General features: G+C 45.6%; 1 protein-coding gene across 1 annotated transcript in view; it reads right to left on the reverse strand.

Moving 5' to 3' along the window:
* Positions 1–621: 621 nt before the first annotated feature.
* Positions 622–19,158, reverse strand: part of iglon5 (IgLON family member 5) — a 112,798-nt gene continuing 94,261 nt past the window's right edge. The window contains exons 2-8 of the mRNA XM_062985360.1: positions 17,965–18,046; positions 12,593–12,825; positions 10,713–10,832; positions 5,644–5,775; positions 5,344–5,464; positions 5,017–5,168; positions 622–1,703 (exon numbers count right to left, since the gene is read on the reverse strand). Of these exons, the coding sequence (XP_062841430.1) occupies positions 1,603–1,703; positions 5,017–5,168; positions 5,344–5,464; positions 5,644–5,775; positions 10,713–10,832; positions 12,593–12,825; positions 17,965–18,046 (941 nt within the window). The 3' untranslated portion in view covers positions 622–1,602. The remainder of the gene's footprint in view (positions 1,704–5,016; positions 5,169–5,343; positions 5,465–5,643; positions 5,776–10,712; positions 10,833–12,592; positions 12,826–17,964; positions 18,047–19,158) is intronic.

A 19,158-nucleotide genomic window follows, 5' to 3' on the forward strand; every position in this document is an offset into this window, starting at 1 on the left:
TTAATATTAAAATTAATTCCATAAAATAAGTAATTAGTGACCAAAACAAATATTAATAAATTTGAAACAGAAAAAGAAAAATAAGGTTTAAAAACTCAATTAAATTAAAGAAGAAAATTAAAACCAATAGTAATAAATTAGATACTGAATAAAAAACACAAATAAGGCTAAAAAACTAAATTAAATTTAATATAAAAATGTATTCCATCAAATAGAAACTAGTGACCAAACCAGCATCAAAAAAATTAAAAAAATTAAAAAAAAGGAATAAAAATAATTCAAACTAGTATTAATAAATTTAAAACTAATAAAATGGCATTAGTTGAATTAAATTAAATTTAATATTACATAAAAAAGAAAAAAGTGACCAAAACAGCTTAAAAAAATGAAAATAAAAATGAAAATATTATATGAATGAATGAGATAAAAATTATAGTGACCAAACTGGCATCAAAAATAAAAGAATAGAAGAATAACAAAATAAATGACTTGTCTAGCTTGAAAATAAAACTATTAAAATCACTAAAATATAAGAAAAGTAAAAATCAGCTCAGGATTTTGCTAATCGTGATTTTTATAGGGTATCATGGCAAACCAGAGCACGACACCGTAAATAAAAAATAACTTTTTTTTAACCATTCAGTGAATATTCAGAGCAAAAGTATAAAATATTTCTGCACACGTGGCTCTGACGAGTTTTTTCTTTCTTTTTTTTCTTTTTTCATATTGATTTCAAATATTTCTTAACATCATCATCATTATCATCATCATCTTCATCATCATCGTTATTATTATTATTATTATTATTATTAACACCGAAAATAAAAGCGCAGTTAAACCTTGCAGATTAAATGTACACAGTGCGGGGAGCTCGGATGGACGTCACAACAGGAACAGCGCTAACCAGTACATGCTATCAACAAGCGACAAGAAGAGGGGGGGCGGGAGACACCGGAAACAGAGAGGCTGATGGGAAATGTGGTTTTTTTGTTTTGTTTTGATGTCTATGGGACGGCCTCCGCTGCAGATCTATTTACACTGTAGACGTGAGATGTGGACGTGGAAACAAAAACAAAAGAGCGAAGGGACGATCTGGGCTGGCATGCTTTGCCCTGGGTCGAGACCTCCAGCGGGGGGCAAAAAGTCGCACTTGCCCCTCCGCCATGCTAACGCTGACCCTCAGCGCAGGTGGTTTTGACATCATTCGCAGCACAGTACGTTTCTGCTGATCGAAGAGAGCGTAGGCCGGCGCGGCCTGCTGGTGAGCAGCTTGTTTCCGGGGTCACGTGACCTTCATCATCATCATCATCATCATCATCATCATCGTCGTCGACACAAACACACGACTGCGAGGTCCGGTCGGCAGCTTGACGTTTCACACCGAGCATTCGGAACTTCACCATCACAACACCTACGAACACGGAGAGGGTGACCGGGCGCGGGGCGAGCGGCGCGGGCGGGCGGGTAAAGAAAGACGAGGGAGGGCAGGGCGGGCGCGGTTACACGATGCGAGAGATGGCTCCTGGGTTAATGCATAATTCTTTTGTATTCACAGTGATGGGTTCGTCGTTTAACATCCGTTTTCCGAGGCGCCGGCGTCCTTTAGACCTTCAGCAGGGCGGAGATGGACAGGCTGAGCCACAAGACGAATACCGGCAGGCAGGCGCTCAGCGACGTTCCTCCACTGTACACCGCCCCCGGCCCTGCGAACAGAGCACACACACAGAACAGTTAGTCCCCCGTCCACACATACGGCTTAATTATTTATTTATTCGCATTTTTCCAATTTAGTCATATCCAATTCTTCTCTACTGCTGCAGACCTCCACTCCTGACCGAGGAGAGCCGTGACTAAAACACGCCCCTCCGACACTTGTGCAGTACCAGGTAGGTTCATATAGAGATCCGTATCATGTACGGAGAGTCATGCACTGATCCCCATTATCCCCCGTCTCTGTGCATCGCCATCCATCAGTCAGCAGAGGTCGTAACTGCAGCATCTGTAATGAATCGCCTCCGGCATCCAACCCTCGTTGTCCGTGTAGGCGCCCAGCCTGCCGGTAGCAGAACTGAGATTCAGTTTTGTCTAAATCTAATAATGTTTGTTTGTTTATTAGGATTTTAACGTCATGTTTTACACTTTGGTTACATTCATGACAGGAACAGTAGTTACTCGTTACACAAGGTTACATCAAACACAGTCATGGACAATTTAGTGTCTCTAATTAACCTGACTGCATGTCTTTGGACTGTGGGAGGAAACCGGAGCACCTGGAGGAAACCCACGCGGACACAGGGAGAACATGCAAACTCCACACAGAAAGGACCCGGACCGCCCCATCTGGGGATCGAACCCAGCACCACTCAGCCAACGTGCAGTAACCTAATAATGAACTATAAAATGTACCTGAACCTAATACTGAAACTTTATAATTAAAGTAGTGTCCATATACATTTGACCATTCAGTCTTGGTCATTAAGCTAATTTCTCGCTGTTCCAGGCGCTAATTGTGAACACAGCAAACAAGCTGAGCTAAATTCGATGACTCGCCACCTCGCTGGCATCCGGGCTTCTCGTATCCTGTGATATCTGGCGACAGGAGACGGAGCCAACGTTAGCGGTGGAAAGTGGGCGGAGTCTGCTACACAACTTAATAAAACTTTAACTTTGTGCAATTTGATAAAGTCCACGTTTAGCAAAATCATTTTTAGACTAAATTTAGACCGTTAGCCCATTTAAAGAGGCATACAAATATACATACAGTATATTAATACATTTAAAACTGAAAATCGCAGCATCAAAAGTCCACAAACAGACACAACAATCGCAAAGAACAAACACAGCTTTCTTGTCATGTTGACTGTACAGTCAGTGATGGACTACACAGAGATGACATGTATAGACGAGCGATTTTCCTCCAGGATTTTTATTTATTTATTTATTTGCATTTTCTCCTTTGTTCTCCTGATTCGTTTAGCACGTCCAGTTTTTACCCGATTGCGTTACGCTTCCTCTCTACTGGTGCTGACCCCCGTCCTGATTAAAGAGAGCGAACTGACACACGCCCCCTCCGACACACGATCAGTACCGACTGCATCTTTTCACCTGCATGAGGCGAGTTCATATGCAGATCAGCCTTGTGCACGGAGAGCCACAAACTGATCAGCATTATTCCCCGACTCTGTGCAGACACCATCAACCAGCCAGCAGAGGTCGTAATTGCATCAGTTATGACGTCCCTATCCGGCTTCCCACCCTGTATGAACAACAGCCAAACGCTGTTCATGTTGCAGCCCAGCCCAGCCGGATGGCAGAGCTGGGATTCGATATGATGTATTCGAAATCCCAGCTCTGGTGTGCTAGCGTATTTTCGGATTTTTATTTTTGTCAGGAACGTGTCTGATTTGTGGTTAATTTATATATATATATATATATATATATATATACAGTATATATATGTTCTGTAGATACGAGCCAGTAAAGTACGCTATACTGTCATGGCATTTTTTACATGCCGTCAGTTAAACCAGGGCAACAAAACACCGACAGGCGATGATGACGCTTCTGGTGTGAACACAGAGCGATTCGGCATTAAGCGACATAAGGTGAAAAATCGCTGCCTGAATCTAGGGTTGAATAGCACCAAAGTTATTGATGCTATTTGGGGTTTGTAGTTTGTTTTGGACCACGACAGGCCGATCTACATTCCTACAAAGGTAATCAACCTGTTTCTATATTAAATATTAGCAGTTAGTTTCTGACTGCTAATTTTTTATTTCCCCCCAAATTGAGAGAGCGAGTGAACACAGAACTCCAGGCGGTGATTTTTTGTGTTTCTTTAAATAAAAAGGACACAAGGACAGAATGATGGCTGATGAGGAGATCAGGCGTGGATGCAGGGGGAGGGAGCGACGGTACGAATCGTCCTGAAGATGTATGAGACTGACAGAGAGTGACTCACCGAGGTGAATCTCATGAAGATAATAGGAGAGAGAGAGCGAGTGAAATAGCGCGAGAGTGTGTGTGAGAGAGTGTGAGAGAGCGAGGGTTAGGATGGTAATGTGCCGTGGTTTGGCAGCTTGATGGAAATCGTTCACTTCAAAGACGTAACACGAGGAGCAGAACGAATGGAAGCGTGACGTCGATGGATCGCAGGATGGAGGAGGATCGTGCAGGACACCACAGGGATGAATCAGGAGATTTTGGACCATGACTTTCAGGATTTCCTGTCACTGGGGAGCTCATGTTGGGCAGTTCATCTGTACAAGATCCTCCAAAACCAAAATGAGCTAATCCTCTCCTCACTGGCCCCACAGTGCCATACTGAAATAGGAAAGGACCTCAAATTAAAGCTCTATAAAAACATCTAAATGTCTACATGCTCGTTTGTTTGCAATAGATTCAATCTTACAGCTACCAGCTACTCAATCCACCACTGAGCTGCAACCCAAACGCTCACCGAAGAAACACACAGGAACCCAGTAAACCACCTCATTGTTTCTACACTTACTGTCCATTTTATCAGCTCCACTTAACATCAAGAAACACTTTGTAGATCTACAATTACTGACTGTAGTCCATCTATTTCTCTGCATGCTTTGTTAGCTCCCTTTCATGCTGTTCTTCAATGGTCAGGACCCCCACAGAGCAGGTGTTATTTAGGTGGTGGATCATCCTCAGCACTGCAGTGACTGATCAGTGTATAACATAATGCTGTCTAGTTTGAGGTGCATTGCTGGCTTGTCCAGATTTTCGATGGCACTGGATGGACCGCGACCCTGACCAGAATGAAGCAGTTAATGAAAACCAAATTAATAAATATAACCACTTTATAACCTGCAGATGTCTTTCTAACACTCTCTGCAGATGCATTAAAAATATCTGAACGTTTTCCGTGCACACAAACACACGAGCGAACCCGCGTTCGGTTCCCCGGGGGTGTTTACGCGCCCCCGTCGCGGCGTCTCTGTGTCCCGGCGTGTCGGAGCTGCTGTAAGTGCACGCGAGAGTACTCACTGAACAGAAGCATGCTGGCGTTGGAGGCCCCCAGGCGGTTAGAGGCGAAGCAGGTGTAGTTGCCGAAGTGTTTCTCCGTCACGTTGGTGAAGAGCAGCAGCGAGCGTGTCTTCTCGTTCTTGATCTTCAGCGCGCTGTCGCCCTCCGAGAGCCTCAAAGATAAAACGAGAGGGTCACGTACAGAGCAAAACAGTTTATATGTTTCTGTCTGAAAATTTTATCTTGCCTTTATATTTTGGGGCCAACTTATATTTTCATTTTACCTGTGATAATTGTTTATCTTGAGTAAAACGCACAAATAAACAAATAAAAATGATATTTATTTACCTCTGGTCGTCCCTGTACCACTCGAAGGACGCGGTGGGTACAGCCATGGCCTCACAGCGCAGGATAGCCGTCTTGCCCACCTGAGCTGGCATGTTCTTCACGTCTGTGATCATGGGTGGATCTGAGGAGACACGGGGTAGGATCAGTGTACAGCTCGGTAAACGTCAAGGGTCTAAACCCATTCTTTATTATTTATAAATTATTTATTTAAATAAGCATTAGTGGTTAACTGTATGAGGTGTGGTCCTAATGTTGTGGCTAATATTGTGTGTGTGTGTGTGTGTGTTAGCGCAGACTCACAGTTGACCGTGACCTTGACCCGGTGGGTGTCCGGCGGCGCCACGCCGTTATTGGTGACACACTCGTATTCCTCCGCCTGATTCCTTTTAATCTCCAAGATGTCCAGGAACTCTCCCTCGTACGTGTGCCCATCTGTTAGCCAAAAAAAAAAACACAGCGGCGGTCAGCACTCACCCTCAACTGACACGAGACAGCTCCGCCACATTTGTTCCGGCTGCTAATGAGGAAAGTGCATCAGCTTTAGCATAGCGCAGACAAGATCGCGCTAATTAGCGCCAGCGTGTTTGCTCAGTCAGGCTTAACCTGCGCGGATAAAGAGTCTGGATGGCGGTCGGAGCAAAACGCCGGCAACACGGATGATGTTTAGTGCACGTGGTTTCGTTTGGTCTGGACTCAGATCTGTTCCAGTGATACGGGATGAATTGGAACATCAACAGTGAGTGAGGAATTTGATTAGTGGAGGAACTTATGAGCAGTAATAATGAAGAGAAGTTTAGTGCTCCTGTCTCCTTTTTAGCGTTTTAGACTCTGGGAGAATCTGATTCTCACTATTCCTCAGAAGCTGGAGCTGTAACACAAGTTTAAAAGTGAAACAGGGAGGAAAATCCAGATAAACACAGATACATGTGGAGCTGTAACCCTGGATCTGACGCTTATTCCACACTAATGCAGATTTGTCTCATATTCGCACTTTGATGATGTTTTACCGCTCAAGCCGAGCTCTGAACGAAGCGGCTCATGGTTTTGCCGCATCAAGAATCAAATCCACTCCAGACTTTCAGAAGTCGACACACCATCCTTTTCAAAGCGGCTTACGTCCTAAATCATGTAGCCGCACCAGATCGGGCGTTTTACCGCCGAAAACGCGAGCGCCGGTCCTAATTGAAGATTAAGACAAAGGATTATCGGTTCAGCCGCTGAGCCGGAGCAGATTATTCTGCGGCGACGCTCGTTTGCTCACTCTTCTCCGTTATTAAGCATCGAAAAAAGACGGATCCTCTAAAGGTAAGTACGGAGACGTACGGCGGCCTTCCCGGCACGAGCGGCGATCTGTTACTCGCTCGCCGACATCCGAGACAGACGAGGCGAGCGGGCGACGGGAGGAGATGAACGACGGAGAGAGAAATGCGACACACGTTACACCGGGAGCGTTTTCTTCATTTTCTTCTCCGTTCCTTCACCGCCGAGACATTTTTGAAGCGGCCCGAGTGCCGAGCGGCGGGTGTGATGATGGAATCCGCCGCTTAACGACCCGTCCATAAAAAAAAGAAACGGCGACGGTGACTGAAATCGGCTTTATTTATGTTTTTTAATATTCGGACGCCTGAACGTGTGAAGCTTGTTGGACGTCCAGCTTAAAACGAACGGTATTAAAAGAGCGTAACGTCTGTGTGATCTTCTGAGAAGCTTCTCACAAGACTCTGAAGTACAGTATAGTACGTCTGTGGGAATTTGTGCCCATTATGTCTTGATGCTGATGTTCCGATTCATTCCGAAGGATGGACCTTTCCTAAATCTGTTTGCAACTGTTTAATAGAAATTAGAAGTGGCGTCCCAATACTTTTGTTCCAGCGTGAGTGCGCTCTGTCTCTGTGTGAAGCCTGATGGACAGAACCGATCTCGTGCTTATCGCAGACACACACACACACACTTCCACATGGAGAAGTTCGGCGGCTGCGCCCATGACCACAAAACGAGACTACCCATGAAGCCTCTCTTCAAACCCGTTCTACCCCCCCACTCAGTTCCATGATACACTCATACCAGCTCCACACACACACACACACACTCACTTTCATGATACATTCATACCAGCACCACACACACACACACACACACACTACCACGATACACTCGTATCAGCACCACACACACACACTTCCATGATATACTCATACCAGAAACACACACACACACACACACATACAAACTACCAGGATACACTCATATCAGCACCACACACACACACACCCACACACTCACACCCACACAACAAACTATCAGGATACACTATCAGCACCACACACACACTTCCATGATATACTCATACCAGCACCACACACACACACACACACACACTTCCACGATACACTCATACCAGCACCACACACCAACACACACACACACACACACTTCCACGATACACTCATACCAGCACCACACACACACACACACACACACACACACACACACACACTTCCACGATACACTCATACCAGCACCACACACACACACACACACATACAAACTACCAGGATACACTCATATCAGCACCACACACACACACACCCACACACTCACACCCACACAACAAACTATCAGGATACACTATCAGCACCACACACACACTTCCATGATATACTCATACCAGCACCACACACACACACACACACACACACACTTCCACGATACACTCATACCAGCACCACACACCAACACACACACACACACACACTTCCACGATACACTCATACCAGCACCACACACACACACACACACACACACACACTTCCACGATACACTCATACCAGCACCACACACCAACACACACACACACACTTCCACGATACACTCATACCAGCACCACACACACACACACACACACTTCCATGATACACTCATACCAGCACCACACACACACACACACACACACACATCCACACCCACACACAAACTATCAGGATACACTATCAGCACCACACACACACTTACAGTGTATCACAAAAGTGAGTACACCCCTCACATTTCTGCAGATATTTAAGTATATCTTTTCATGGGACAACACTGACAAAATGACACTTTGACACAATGAAAAGTAGTCTGTGTGCAGCTTATATAACAGTGTAAATTTATTCTTCCCTCAAAATAACTCAATATACAGCCATTAATGTCTAAACCACTGGCAACAAAAGTGAGTACACCCCTTAGTGAAAGTTCCTAAAGTGTCAATATTTTGTGTGGCCACCATTATTTCCCAGAACTGCCTTAACTCTCCTGGGCATGGAGTTTACCAGAGCTTCACAGGTTGCCACTGGAATGCTTTTCCACTCTTTCATGACGACATCACGGAGCTGGCGGATATTCGAGACTTTGCGCTCCTCCACCTTCCGCTTGAGGATGCCCCAAAGATGTTATATTGGGTTTAGGTCTGGAGACATGCTTGGCCAGTCCATCACCTTTACCCTCAGCCTCTTCAATAAAGCAGTGGTCGTCTTAGAGGTGCGTTTGGGGTCATTATCATGCTGGAACACTGCCCTGCGACCCAGTTTCCGGAGGGAGGGGATCATGCTCTGCTTCAGTATTTCACAGTACATATTGGAGTTCATGTGTCCCTCAATGAAATGTAACTCCCCAACACCTGCTGCACTCATGCAGCCCCAGACCATGGCATTCCCACCACCATGCTTGACTGTAGGCATGACACACTTATCTTTGTACTCCTCACCTGATTGCCGCCACACATGCTTGAGACCATCTGAACCAAACAAATTAATCTTGGTCTCATCAGACCATAGGACATGGTTCCAGTAATCCATGTCCTTTGTTGACATGTCTTCAGCAAACTGTTTGCGGGCTTTCTTGTGTAGAGACTTCAGAAGAGGCTTCCTTCTGGGGTGACAGCCATGCAGACCAATTTGATGTAGTGTGCGGCGTATGGTCTGAGCACTGACAGGCTGACCCCCCCACCTTTTCAATCTCTGCAGCAATGCTGACAGCACTCCTGCACCTATCTTTCAAAGACAGCAGTTGGATGTGACGCTGAGCACGTGCACTCAGCTTCTTTGGACGACCAATGCGAGGTCGGTTCTGAGTGGACCCTGCTCTTTTAAAATGCTGGATGATCTTGGCCACTGTGCTGCAGCTCAGATTCAGGGTGTTGGCAATCTTCTTGTAGCCTTGGCCATCTTCATGTAGCGCAACAATTCGTCTTTTAAGATCCTCAGAGAGTTATTTGCCATGAGGTGCCATGTTGGAACTTTCAGTGACCAGTATGAGAGTGTGAGAGCTGTACTACTAAATTGAACACACCTGCTCCCCATGCACACCTGAGACCTAGTAACACTAACGAGTCACATGACATTTTGGAGGGAAAATGACAAGCAGTGCTCAATTTGGACATTTAGGGGTGTAGTCTCTTAGGGGTGTACTCACTTTTGTTGCCGGTGGTTTAGACATTAATGGCTGTATATTGAGTTATTTTGAGGGAAGAATAAATTGACACTGTTATATAAGCTGCACACAGACTACTTTTCATTGTGTCAAAGTGTCATTTTGTCAGTGTTGTCCCATGAAAAGATATACTTAAATATCTGCAGAAATGTGAGGGGTGTACTCACTTTTGTGATACACTGTACATGATATACTCATACCAGAAACACACACACACACACACACACACTTCCACGATACACTCATACCAGCACCACACACACACACACACAAACTATCAGGATACACTATCAGCACCACACACTCACACACACACACTCCTCACGCTTCGGTGAGGTCCGGCACTGTCAGCTATCAATCCGAACCTAAACGGAGTGTTTAAACCTCGTGCTGGTTCCTCTTCATCTCTCTTATTGATGTTTTATGTAGTGCAGCGCTACCCCCCTCCTCCTCCTCCTCCTCCTCCTCCGCCGTCGTGCACTTGTTAGCGTTGTTTGTACACCACAAGAGTGCTCGTAAACTCATCCCTGATGAGTTTCATATCAAGTCTCATATCAAGCTCAAAGTGCTTCCAGTTTTGGCACGATAACATGCCGGACCACAGGCACTAGCACGAGTTCTCTGATGAAATAACAGATGAAAAACGGCGGCTCGTTTTTAACCCACATTTCCGAACGGCGGAATAATAACGCGAGCTCCGTCACGGCTGCCCGTAACCAACGTGATTGCTATCGGCGCGGGCGGAGGGTATAAACAGGCCTTAATGACAAACACGATTATCAGCGGCGCGGTGACGGCGGTGACAGATGCCGATGATTATCATTCTGGTTACGGCCCTAATTACAAATTACAAATGATGTGATCGTCAGACGGGCGTGAAACGCGGCGACGGCTCTCACATTTAAAGTCCTTCCAGGTGATGGTGGGCTCGGGCCGGCCGACCGCCAGGCAGAAGAGGTTCACGTCCTCGCCCTCGTTGACCGATTTTTCCTGAGAGATGTTGACTATCCTCGCCGGCACTGAAAAACACAAACAAGTTCATTCTAGTTTATACTGAGTCAAAATCTGACACTCACCTGTAACGGACATGCACACTATGTGACCAAAAGTATGTAGACGCTCCTTCTAATGACTGACTTTAGGAAACAGGAGTGTAATGTCAAGGAGACATTAGCTGGCATGGTAGCGGGTTTGAACGGTCTGAGGCTAACTGTGTTAGCTTAGTAAGCTAAAACTGTGGTGGCGTAATCGGTGTAATCTCTATATACTGTAAGTAGTGTGTCTAAATAATCTGCCTTATGAGTTCGATGTCTTATTAGAACCTTCTCTACTCAGGCAGCGAGGCAGCTCACCAGGTTTTCACACAGACCCCATGTATTCCAGCCGTAAATAAAGTGTGACCGATGCTTTTCGGCACTATATGGACGCCTAAACAATCCCAATATATCATCTCGAGCACCTCTTATATCTTTCGGTTGCTTCCTTAAATCCCAAATCGATCCTTTAATTGTCAGAACCTGTGTCGTAAAGCTGCAGGAATAATTTCAGACAAATAGCTAAATGACCCTTGAATTTAAACAAGCCTCTTTTAATTAAGACAGCAAAAGAATTCATCCCGCGGCCATCCAACGTCAGATCTTCTCTTTTTTTCTCGGACTGAAGCTGCTTTTTTAAAGACGAAGCCGAAATTGGACCCACCGCAGGGTCATCGCTGCTGGAGCCCTGACTGGAGGGTGTAATTATTTTCTCTCTGATATCATACCCAGCCTCAAATTGAGGGCAGCGCGGGCGTTTTACCGGCGGACTCCTCTTACGACGCTCTCACGGCGCAGTGTTTTCTGTTAAGAACCCATAACAAGTATCACAGGAGAAAGAAAAGAGAAACACGACACGCTCGCGTTCCAGGGCCATTTTTCACTCCCCTAAACGGACGAGTGACAGTATAATGCCGAATATACGCATCTCCGACTGCCAGGTTTGGGGGTTTCGGGGGTTAAGGGTCTGCCATCCATCACCGGAGCTGTGTGACGGATATAAATCACGTCACTCAGGTTCGTTCAGATTTCCTGTCAGTCTGATTTTAGGAATATCAGGCCGTTATCCAGGTCCATTATTGTTTTTCCTCGCCAGCGTGTGAATGAAGCGCCGACGCCTCAGAATTCCATTCAGACCATTAAAACTAGATTTTTGCAGGTCCAGTGGTACCCTGCTGTAACCCACAGTGATAAGGGTAATTATCAGAACACTTCTGCTGCCTGTGGGGGTGAATATTATTGTGATTTACTCAAAATAAACGACCACCATGGTTGTTCAGTCACATTTATATGGACATCAATCACAAACCCATTATGAGGGTCATTCCGCCGAATCGGTGCCATTTCCGTCCCCAGGACATTTTATGTACACCGACCAGACATAACATTATGACCACCTTCCTAATACTGTGTTGGTCTCCCTTTTGCTGGCCCATACTCTCTGTACTCCTTTCTATCAGAACCAGCATGAACTTCTTCAGCAGTTAAACCAGCATTTAACTTTAAAATGCATTTTTTAATTGAGCAAAGTGTCCTGCACATTGATCTAATCGCACATTTAGGAGATATCATTTAAAACGTTCATAAAACCTCCCTACAGCATTAAAATAATAGCATTTGTTCATGTCCCCACACTAACACAACACTTTCCAATCAAATATAATGCAGTGTTTGGTGACTCCAACGCGCTAACGCTGACCCACACACAGTACATAAACCCGATAAACAAAGCAGTGGCGCCTGACCCTGGACGATGAGGTGGACGTGCGCGGTGCGGGGCTTGGTCCGCGCCTGATAGCTGCAGGTGTAGGGACCCTCGTCGGCCACGGCCACCCGCTCGATCTGGATGGAGAAGTCGCTGTTGTTGCTGTTGACCAAGGACACCCGCGGGTCCAGAGACCACTTCTCGTTCCCGGCGAAGAGGATGTTGGAGCGGTTCAGCCAGGCCATGTGTGTTACCTCGTCATCGATCTTACATCTGAAACGGACACAGCAGAAATACCGGGGGAACGTCTTAAATTACAGAACACAACGAGAACTGAAGCTTTAATCAATTCTTTTGAACTCTTAATGGATTCTTTTGAGCGAAGAATCAGAGCGGCGGGGTGTATTGTTGATTTTAAAGCGTATTGCTAGTCTGTAGGACCTAAAGTTGGGTTACAACATGATTAACCATTAGGAACTTAATAACCAGCCTTCATTAGATTCGGTTGCTCGAGTGGATCAGGGTTTTTTTCCTAATGCACAACCGGAAGATGATCTCTCATGGGCAAGTAGGGTCAGTGATGATGTCGGGAGGATTTTCTGCATCTGCAACTGGCAACCTTACAATGAAAACAAAGCATCATAAAAATACTAAACTATTTAATGCAATTATATAGAAGACGCCTTTTTTTGTCATATATACATATACGCTTGGACTAGGGTTGGGCGGTATCCAAACATTTGAGTGGTTTAACGAGAATGCTACTTTAAATGTCACACAAACTCAGTGCAAATCCGATTACTTCCCTACACACTCGCTCCCTACGCCCTATAGTGCACTTAACATTCTTAAAGGGCCAGACAATATATTTTATAATTCACATTACACGATAGGTGAGACATTCTTTTTTTCTTAAAATAGCGCTTTTATTTAGGAAAAAAATAGCAGACACAAAAGTCAGAACAGCGGATTGGGCGTAACGTTATTATTACTGTTTGCTCCATATTCTCAACACTTGTGCTCGATTTACACTGAAGATATATTTAGTAAATAAGTACATGTCCGCGCATGCACGCGCTTGTGTTCATTTCCGGTTGAACTGATAAAAAATGTTGATTTTGAAAAATTAAAAGACGAGCCGTTTTCCAGTTTCTGTTTGTTAGCTCACAGCTAACGCCAGCCAGTGTGGCTTTTCACTCGTCTGTGTTATCACCTTACACAGCCAATCAGTGAGCTCCAACCACCTACCCCTCCCACCCCTTCCTTACTGAGGATGCGCGAATGTCCTAAAGTCTCAGTTTTCAAGGTAAACCCGAAGCAGAAATTTGGCGCTTCACATTTAAAAAATACCGTCACCATTTTTGAATACCGCGGTATATCGTAATACCGTCATACCGCCCAACCCTAGCTTGGACTTTACAATTAAATTCTTCAGAGAGCAGGTTGTCTTTTGTTTGGTGCCCCTGGAGCTGAGAGGGTTAAGGGCCTCGCTCAAGGGCCCCAGCTGGGATTCAAACTCTCAACCTTTTAATTGATAGCCCAAAGCTCTATGCACTAGGCTACCACTGTCCCCTCACCTACAGCCTTGTAATATAACAAAATATAAATACAGTGAACCCTCGATTTAACGGACAAAATCTGGAAAACCGAATGTCCAATCAGATTGTTTAAAATTCCCGTGAGAAGTGTATCAAGATCAGCAGTTCAGTCATTGTACGAGTGATGTATGGTGGCTTTGTTTCGTCGGAGGGCTCGCTCTGTTCTCGCCTTTTTCTCAGTGTTTATGCTATATTTTTGCAAGTTTTAGTGCTTAGTTCTGCACCAGCACTGCTCCAGTAACCACCAGCAGCGCTTCAGACTACAGAGTAGTACAGTTCACCAGTATTAATATTTATTTACAGCTTGTACATGTCATATTTCTATATCTACAGTATTTACGTTGCTCATTATACTGATGATCACACGTGCATGTTTAGCCCTTTTGTGGGCACACACAGGTTTTGGACAATCGCATTATTTAGTCCGGTAAATCGAGGTTCCTCTGTATTATAATTTATCTAAACATAATTTAAGCTAAAAATGATTTACATTGCTGAGAAGTAGCATTCTAAGCTTTTATGATATAGTCTCAGGTGTGTGTGTGTGTGTGGGGGGGTGTTAGAGGGGTCACGGTTTGCTGCTGCAGTGTGTATAATACAGATTCCAGTAAGGACACTGATCAGGTTACGTTAAACATTCTGAGTGTTTATAAATCAGATTTACGATCCGTACTCGTCTCGTGCCGGTGCGTCCCTGCAGGAAACCTGATTCCACTGTGTTGACGTGTACGATGAGCTCTGTGACTCACTATAACGCTCACGCAGAATAAATAACACACTGCTGAATCACACCGTGTGTGTGTGTATATACACCAATCAGCCATATCATTAAAACTACACTCACTGTCCATTTTAGCAGCTCCACTCACCATATAGAAGCACTTTGTAGTTCTACAATTACTGACTGTAGTCCATCTGTTTCTCTGCATGCTTTGTTAGCCCCCTTTCATGCTGTTCTTCAATGGTCAGGACCCCCACAGGACCACCACAGAGCAGGTATTATTTAGGTGGTGGATCATTCTCAGCACTGCAGTGACACTGACATGGTGGTGATGTGTTAGTGTGTGTTGTGCTGGTATGAGTGGATCAGACACAGCAGCGCTGCTGGAGTTTTTAAACACCTCACTGTCAATGCTGGACTGAGAATAGTCCACCAACCAAAAACATCCAGCCAACAGCGCCCTGTGGGCAGTGTCCTGTGACCACTGATGAAGGTCTAGAAGATGAGCGACTCAAACAGCAGCAATAGATGAGCGATCGTCTCTGACTTTACATCTACAAGGTGGACCAACTAGGTAGGAGTGTCCAATAGAGTGGACACGGTGTTTAAAAACTCCAGCAGCGCTGCTGTGTCTGATCCACTCATACCAGCACAACACACACTAACACACCACCACCATGTCAGTGTCACTGCAGTGCTGAGAATGATCCACCACCTAAATAATACCTGCTCTGTGGTGGTCCTGTGGGGGTCCTGACCATTGAAGAACAGCATGAAAGCAGGTTAAAAAAGTATGTAGAGATATAGATGGACTACAGTCAGTAATTGTAGAACTACAAAATGCTTCTATATGGTAAGTGGAGCTGATAAAATGGACAGTGAGTGTAGAAACAAGGAGGTGGTTTTAAAGTTATGGCTGATCGGTGTATGTGTGTGTGTGTGTGTGTGTGTGTGAGTGTGTGTGTTCCGCCACTAGATGTCAGTACTGAGTTCCAGGAGCTACGCAGCAGAAACAGAAACGTCTCCGGCGGGACCCTGGAGAGAGCGCGGTGTTCCACTTCTCATCCACTTTGACTTTCAGTCGACTGATGATATGAAGTCGAGTCCCGTCTGTGCCGCGTGTGCAGGGAATGGTGATGAGAACCAGTGTGAAAGTCGCCGAGTTTAACAAGAGACACGATGTACAAAACCAGGTCATAAAAAGTTGGGACAGCGTGAGGAACTGCAGATCATTTTTAACCTGCATTTAATTACAAACAGCTTATAGATATTTATTTAATGGTTTCGCTAATCGACGTCATTGTTTTTGTAAATATCCTTGTTTCAAATTTTATGAACGTTCCAAAAAGATTAGGACAGGGACACAAACGCCACTGTGTACCGTGTTCTGTTCCCTATTCATTAATTATTTATTCGATAATTTGGGAACTGAGGACACCAATTGCTGTAGTTGTGAATGTGGATGTTCATCCCTGTACCTATCAGTACCAGAAAAATAGAGGGTGTGTGTGGAGTCTGTGACCCCTGTACCTATCAGTACCAGTAAAAGGGGGGCGTGGCCTGAATCTGTGACTGCTGTACCTATTAGTACCAGTAAAAGGGGGCGTGGCCTTATTCAGTGACCCCTGTGACTCCTGTACCTATCGGTACCAGTAAAAGGGGGGCGTGGTTTGAGTCGGTGGCTCCAGTAACTATGAGTACTATAAATGGCAGACATGGTCTTTGTTTGTTACCCCTGTTCCTATTAGTACAAGATAAGGGGGACATGGCCTAAATCTGCGACCCCTGTACTTATAAGTACCAGTAAAAGGGGCGTGGCCTGAGTCTGTAAGTCTGTGAACCCTGTACCTATCAGTACAAGGTAAAAGGGCGTGGCCTGAGTCTGTGACCCTTTTACCTACTGGTACCAGTGAAAGGGGGCATGGCCTGAATCTGTGACCCATGTATCTATTAGTACAAGACAAGGGGGGCATGGCCTAAATCTGTGACCCCTGTACTTATAAGTACTATAAAAGGGGGACATGGCCAAAATCAGTTAGTCTGTTACCCCTGTACCTATCAATTCAAGGTAAGGAGGACAAAAAGAAAATAGGACGTGGTCTAAATCTGTGACCACTGTACTTATTAGTTCAAGTAAAAGGTGGGCGTGGTCTGAATCTGTGACCCCTGTGAACCCTGTACCTGTTAGTACAAGTAAAATTGGGACATGGCCTGTGTCTGTGACCCCTGTACCTATGAGTTCAAGTAAAACAGGGTGTGGCCTGAGTCTGTAAGTCTGTGACACCTGAACCTACAAGTACCAGTACATGGGGACATGGCCATAATCTAGAAGTCTGTGACCCCTGTACCTATCAATTCAAGGTAAGGGGGACATGAGTACCAGTGAAAGGGGGCGTGGCCTGAATCTGTGACCCCAGTACCTATAAGTACAAGTGAAAGGGGGCGTGGCCTGAATCTGTGACTCCTGTACCTATCAGTACCAGTAAAAGGGGGACTTGGTTTGAGTCTGTGACCCCTGTGACCTTTGTACCACTAAAGGTCCACTAAAAGGGGGGCATGGCCTGAGTTTGTGACCCTTGTACCTGTGAGTTCAATTAAAATAGGACATGGCATAAATCTGAAAGTCTGTGACCCCTGTACCTATAAGTAAAATTTAAGGGGGACGTCTGTGACCCCTGTGACCGATGAGTTCAAGTAAAAGGGGGTCTTGGCCTGAATCTTTGACTCTGTGACCCCTGTACCTTTAAGTACCACTAAAAGTGGGCATGACCTCAATCTGCAACCCCTGTATCTATCAATACAAGGTAAAAGGCCGTAGCCTGAATCTGTGACATATTAGTACCATGAAAAGGGGGCATGACCTGAGTTTGTGACCCCTGTACCTATCAGTACCAGTAAAAGAGGGCATGGTCTGTGACCCTAGTATCTACAGTACCAGTAAAAGAGGGTGTGACCTGAGTCTGTGACCCCTGTATGACTACATGACTACAAGTAAAAGGGGAGTGGCCTGACTCTCTGACCCCTGTACCTATAAGCAAAAGTAAAGGGGGGTATGCTATCGTCCCCAAAAGCGTGAACCTGTAGGTGTGTTACCTGAGGATGACGCTCTGCCCCTCCTGAACGGTGATGTTGTCCGGGAAACCTCCGAACTCCGCCGCACGCACGCCGCCGGGTCCTGCAAGAGAAACAACACAGACAGGAAGAGTCTGGTCAGCCTGATTCGAGCACCGCGCCTCGCACCGGAGGTCTAACTCGGTTATCTGTGAGGACAGAGTAATGGGTACACGGGCAGGGGAGTGTGCCAACACCTCCGTGTATTTGAATAATGATTGGGCGTGCGGGCCGCCCGCTCGCTGTAGAAGGGGCCCGATAATGAGGCGCGGGAAGAGGATTCGCGGCGAGGCGGCGGAGCGTGAAATGAAAGGACAGGCCCGGCCGCACCAGGGATGCCATCACGTACGCGGGCGCACGCGGGCACGCATACAAATGACACACAGGCGTATTGTTGTGTCGGATTGGCATCAGGTTGGGTACAATTACTGATCATTTCACACAAACAGTGTTTAAAATCACAGATATTAAATATGTGCTTCCAGCTGGGTGGCAACAGTTTAGGGAAGGCCCCTCGCTGTTCCAGCCTGACTGTGCACAAGGTGTGGTCCATAGCGACTCGGTCTGGTCAAGTCTGGTCTGAAGAAATTTTAGTAGCCTGTTAAACACCTTTGGGATGAATTGGAATGTCTACTGCAGGTCATCCAACCGCCTGACCTGACGAATGCTCTTTTGACTAAATGAGCACAAATTCCCACAGACAAACGCTAAGGATTTATACCACCGCTGCCACCAGGGTTCAAATCTCAGCTCACAATCGGCATTCCAATTCATCCCAAGGACTTTTAATCAGCCTGAGGTCAGGGCTTAATAAAGCAAGTGTGTATTTATGCTTACGTGTGTGTGTGTGTGTGTGTGTGTGTGTGTGTTTATTGCGCCAGCTGAAGCGACTTTTTGCCTCCGCGAGGTTCATTGAGGTAGCACATTGGGGTTAATTTAATTCGGTGCCTTCCCCCGCACACTCACCAGAGCGAGGAAACACACACACACACACACACACACACACACACACTCACACAGATGTTAAATAGATGATGTGTGCATAAGCTCAAGCCCCCAAACAACACAGCGGAGGCGTGTGTGTGTGTGTGTGTGTGAGGGAATAGTCCCTATTCCCTACTCAATTCCCATTTCCACAGCTCAATTGGCACCCCATGATTCTAATACCTAGCCCTC

Source organism: Trichomycterus rosablanca, chromosome 23 (assembly GCF_030014385.1).
Source record: "Trichomycterus rosablanca isolate fTriRos1 chromosome 23, fTriRos1.hap1, whole genome shotgun sequence".
In the NCBI taxonomy this organism is placed as follows: Eukaryota; Metazoa; Chordata; class Actinopteri; order Siluriformes; family Trichomycteridae; genus Trichomycterus; species Trichomycterus rosablanca.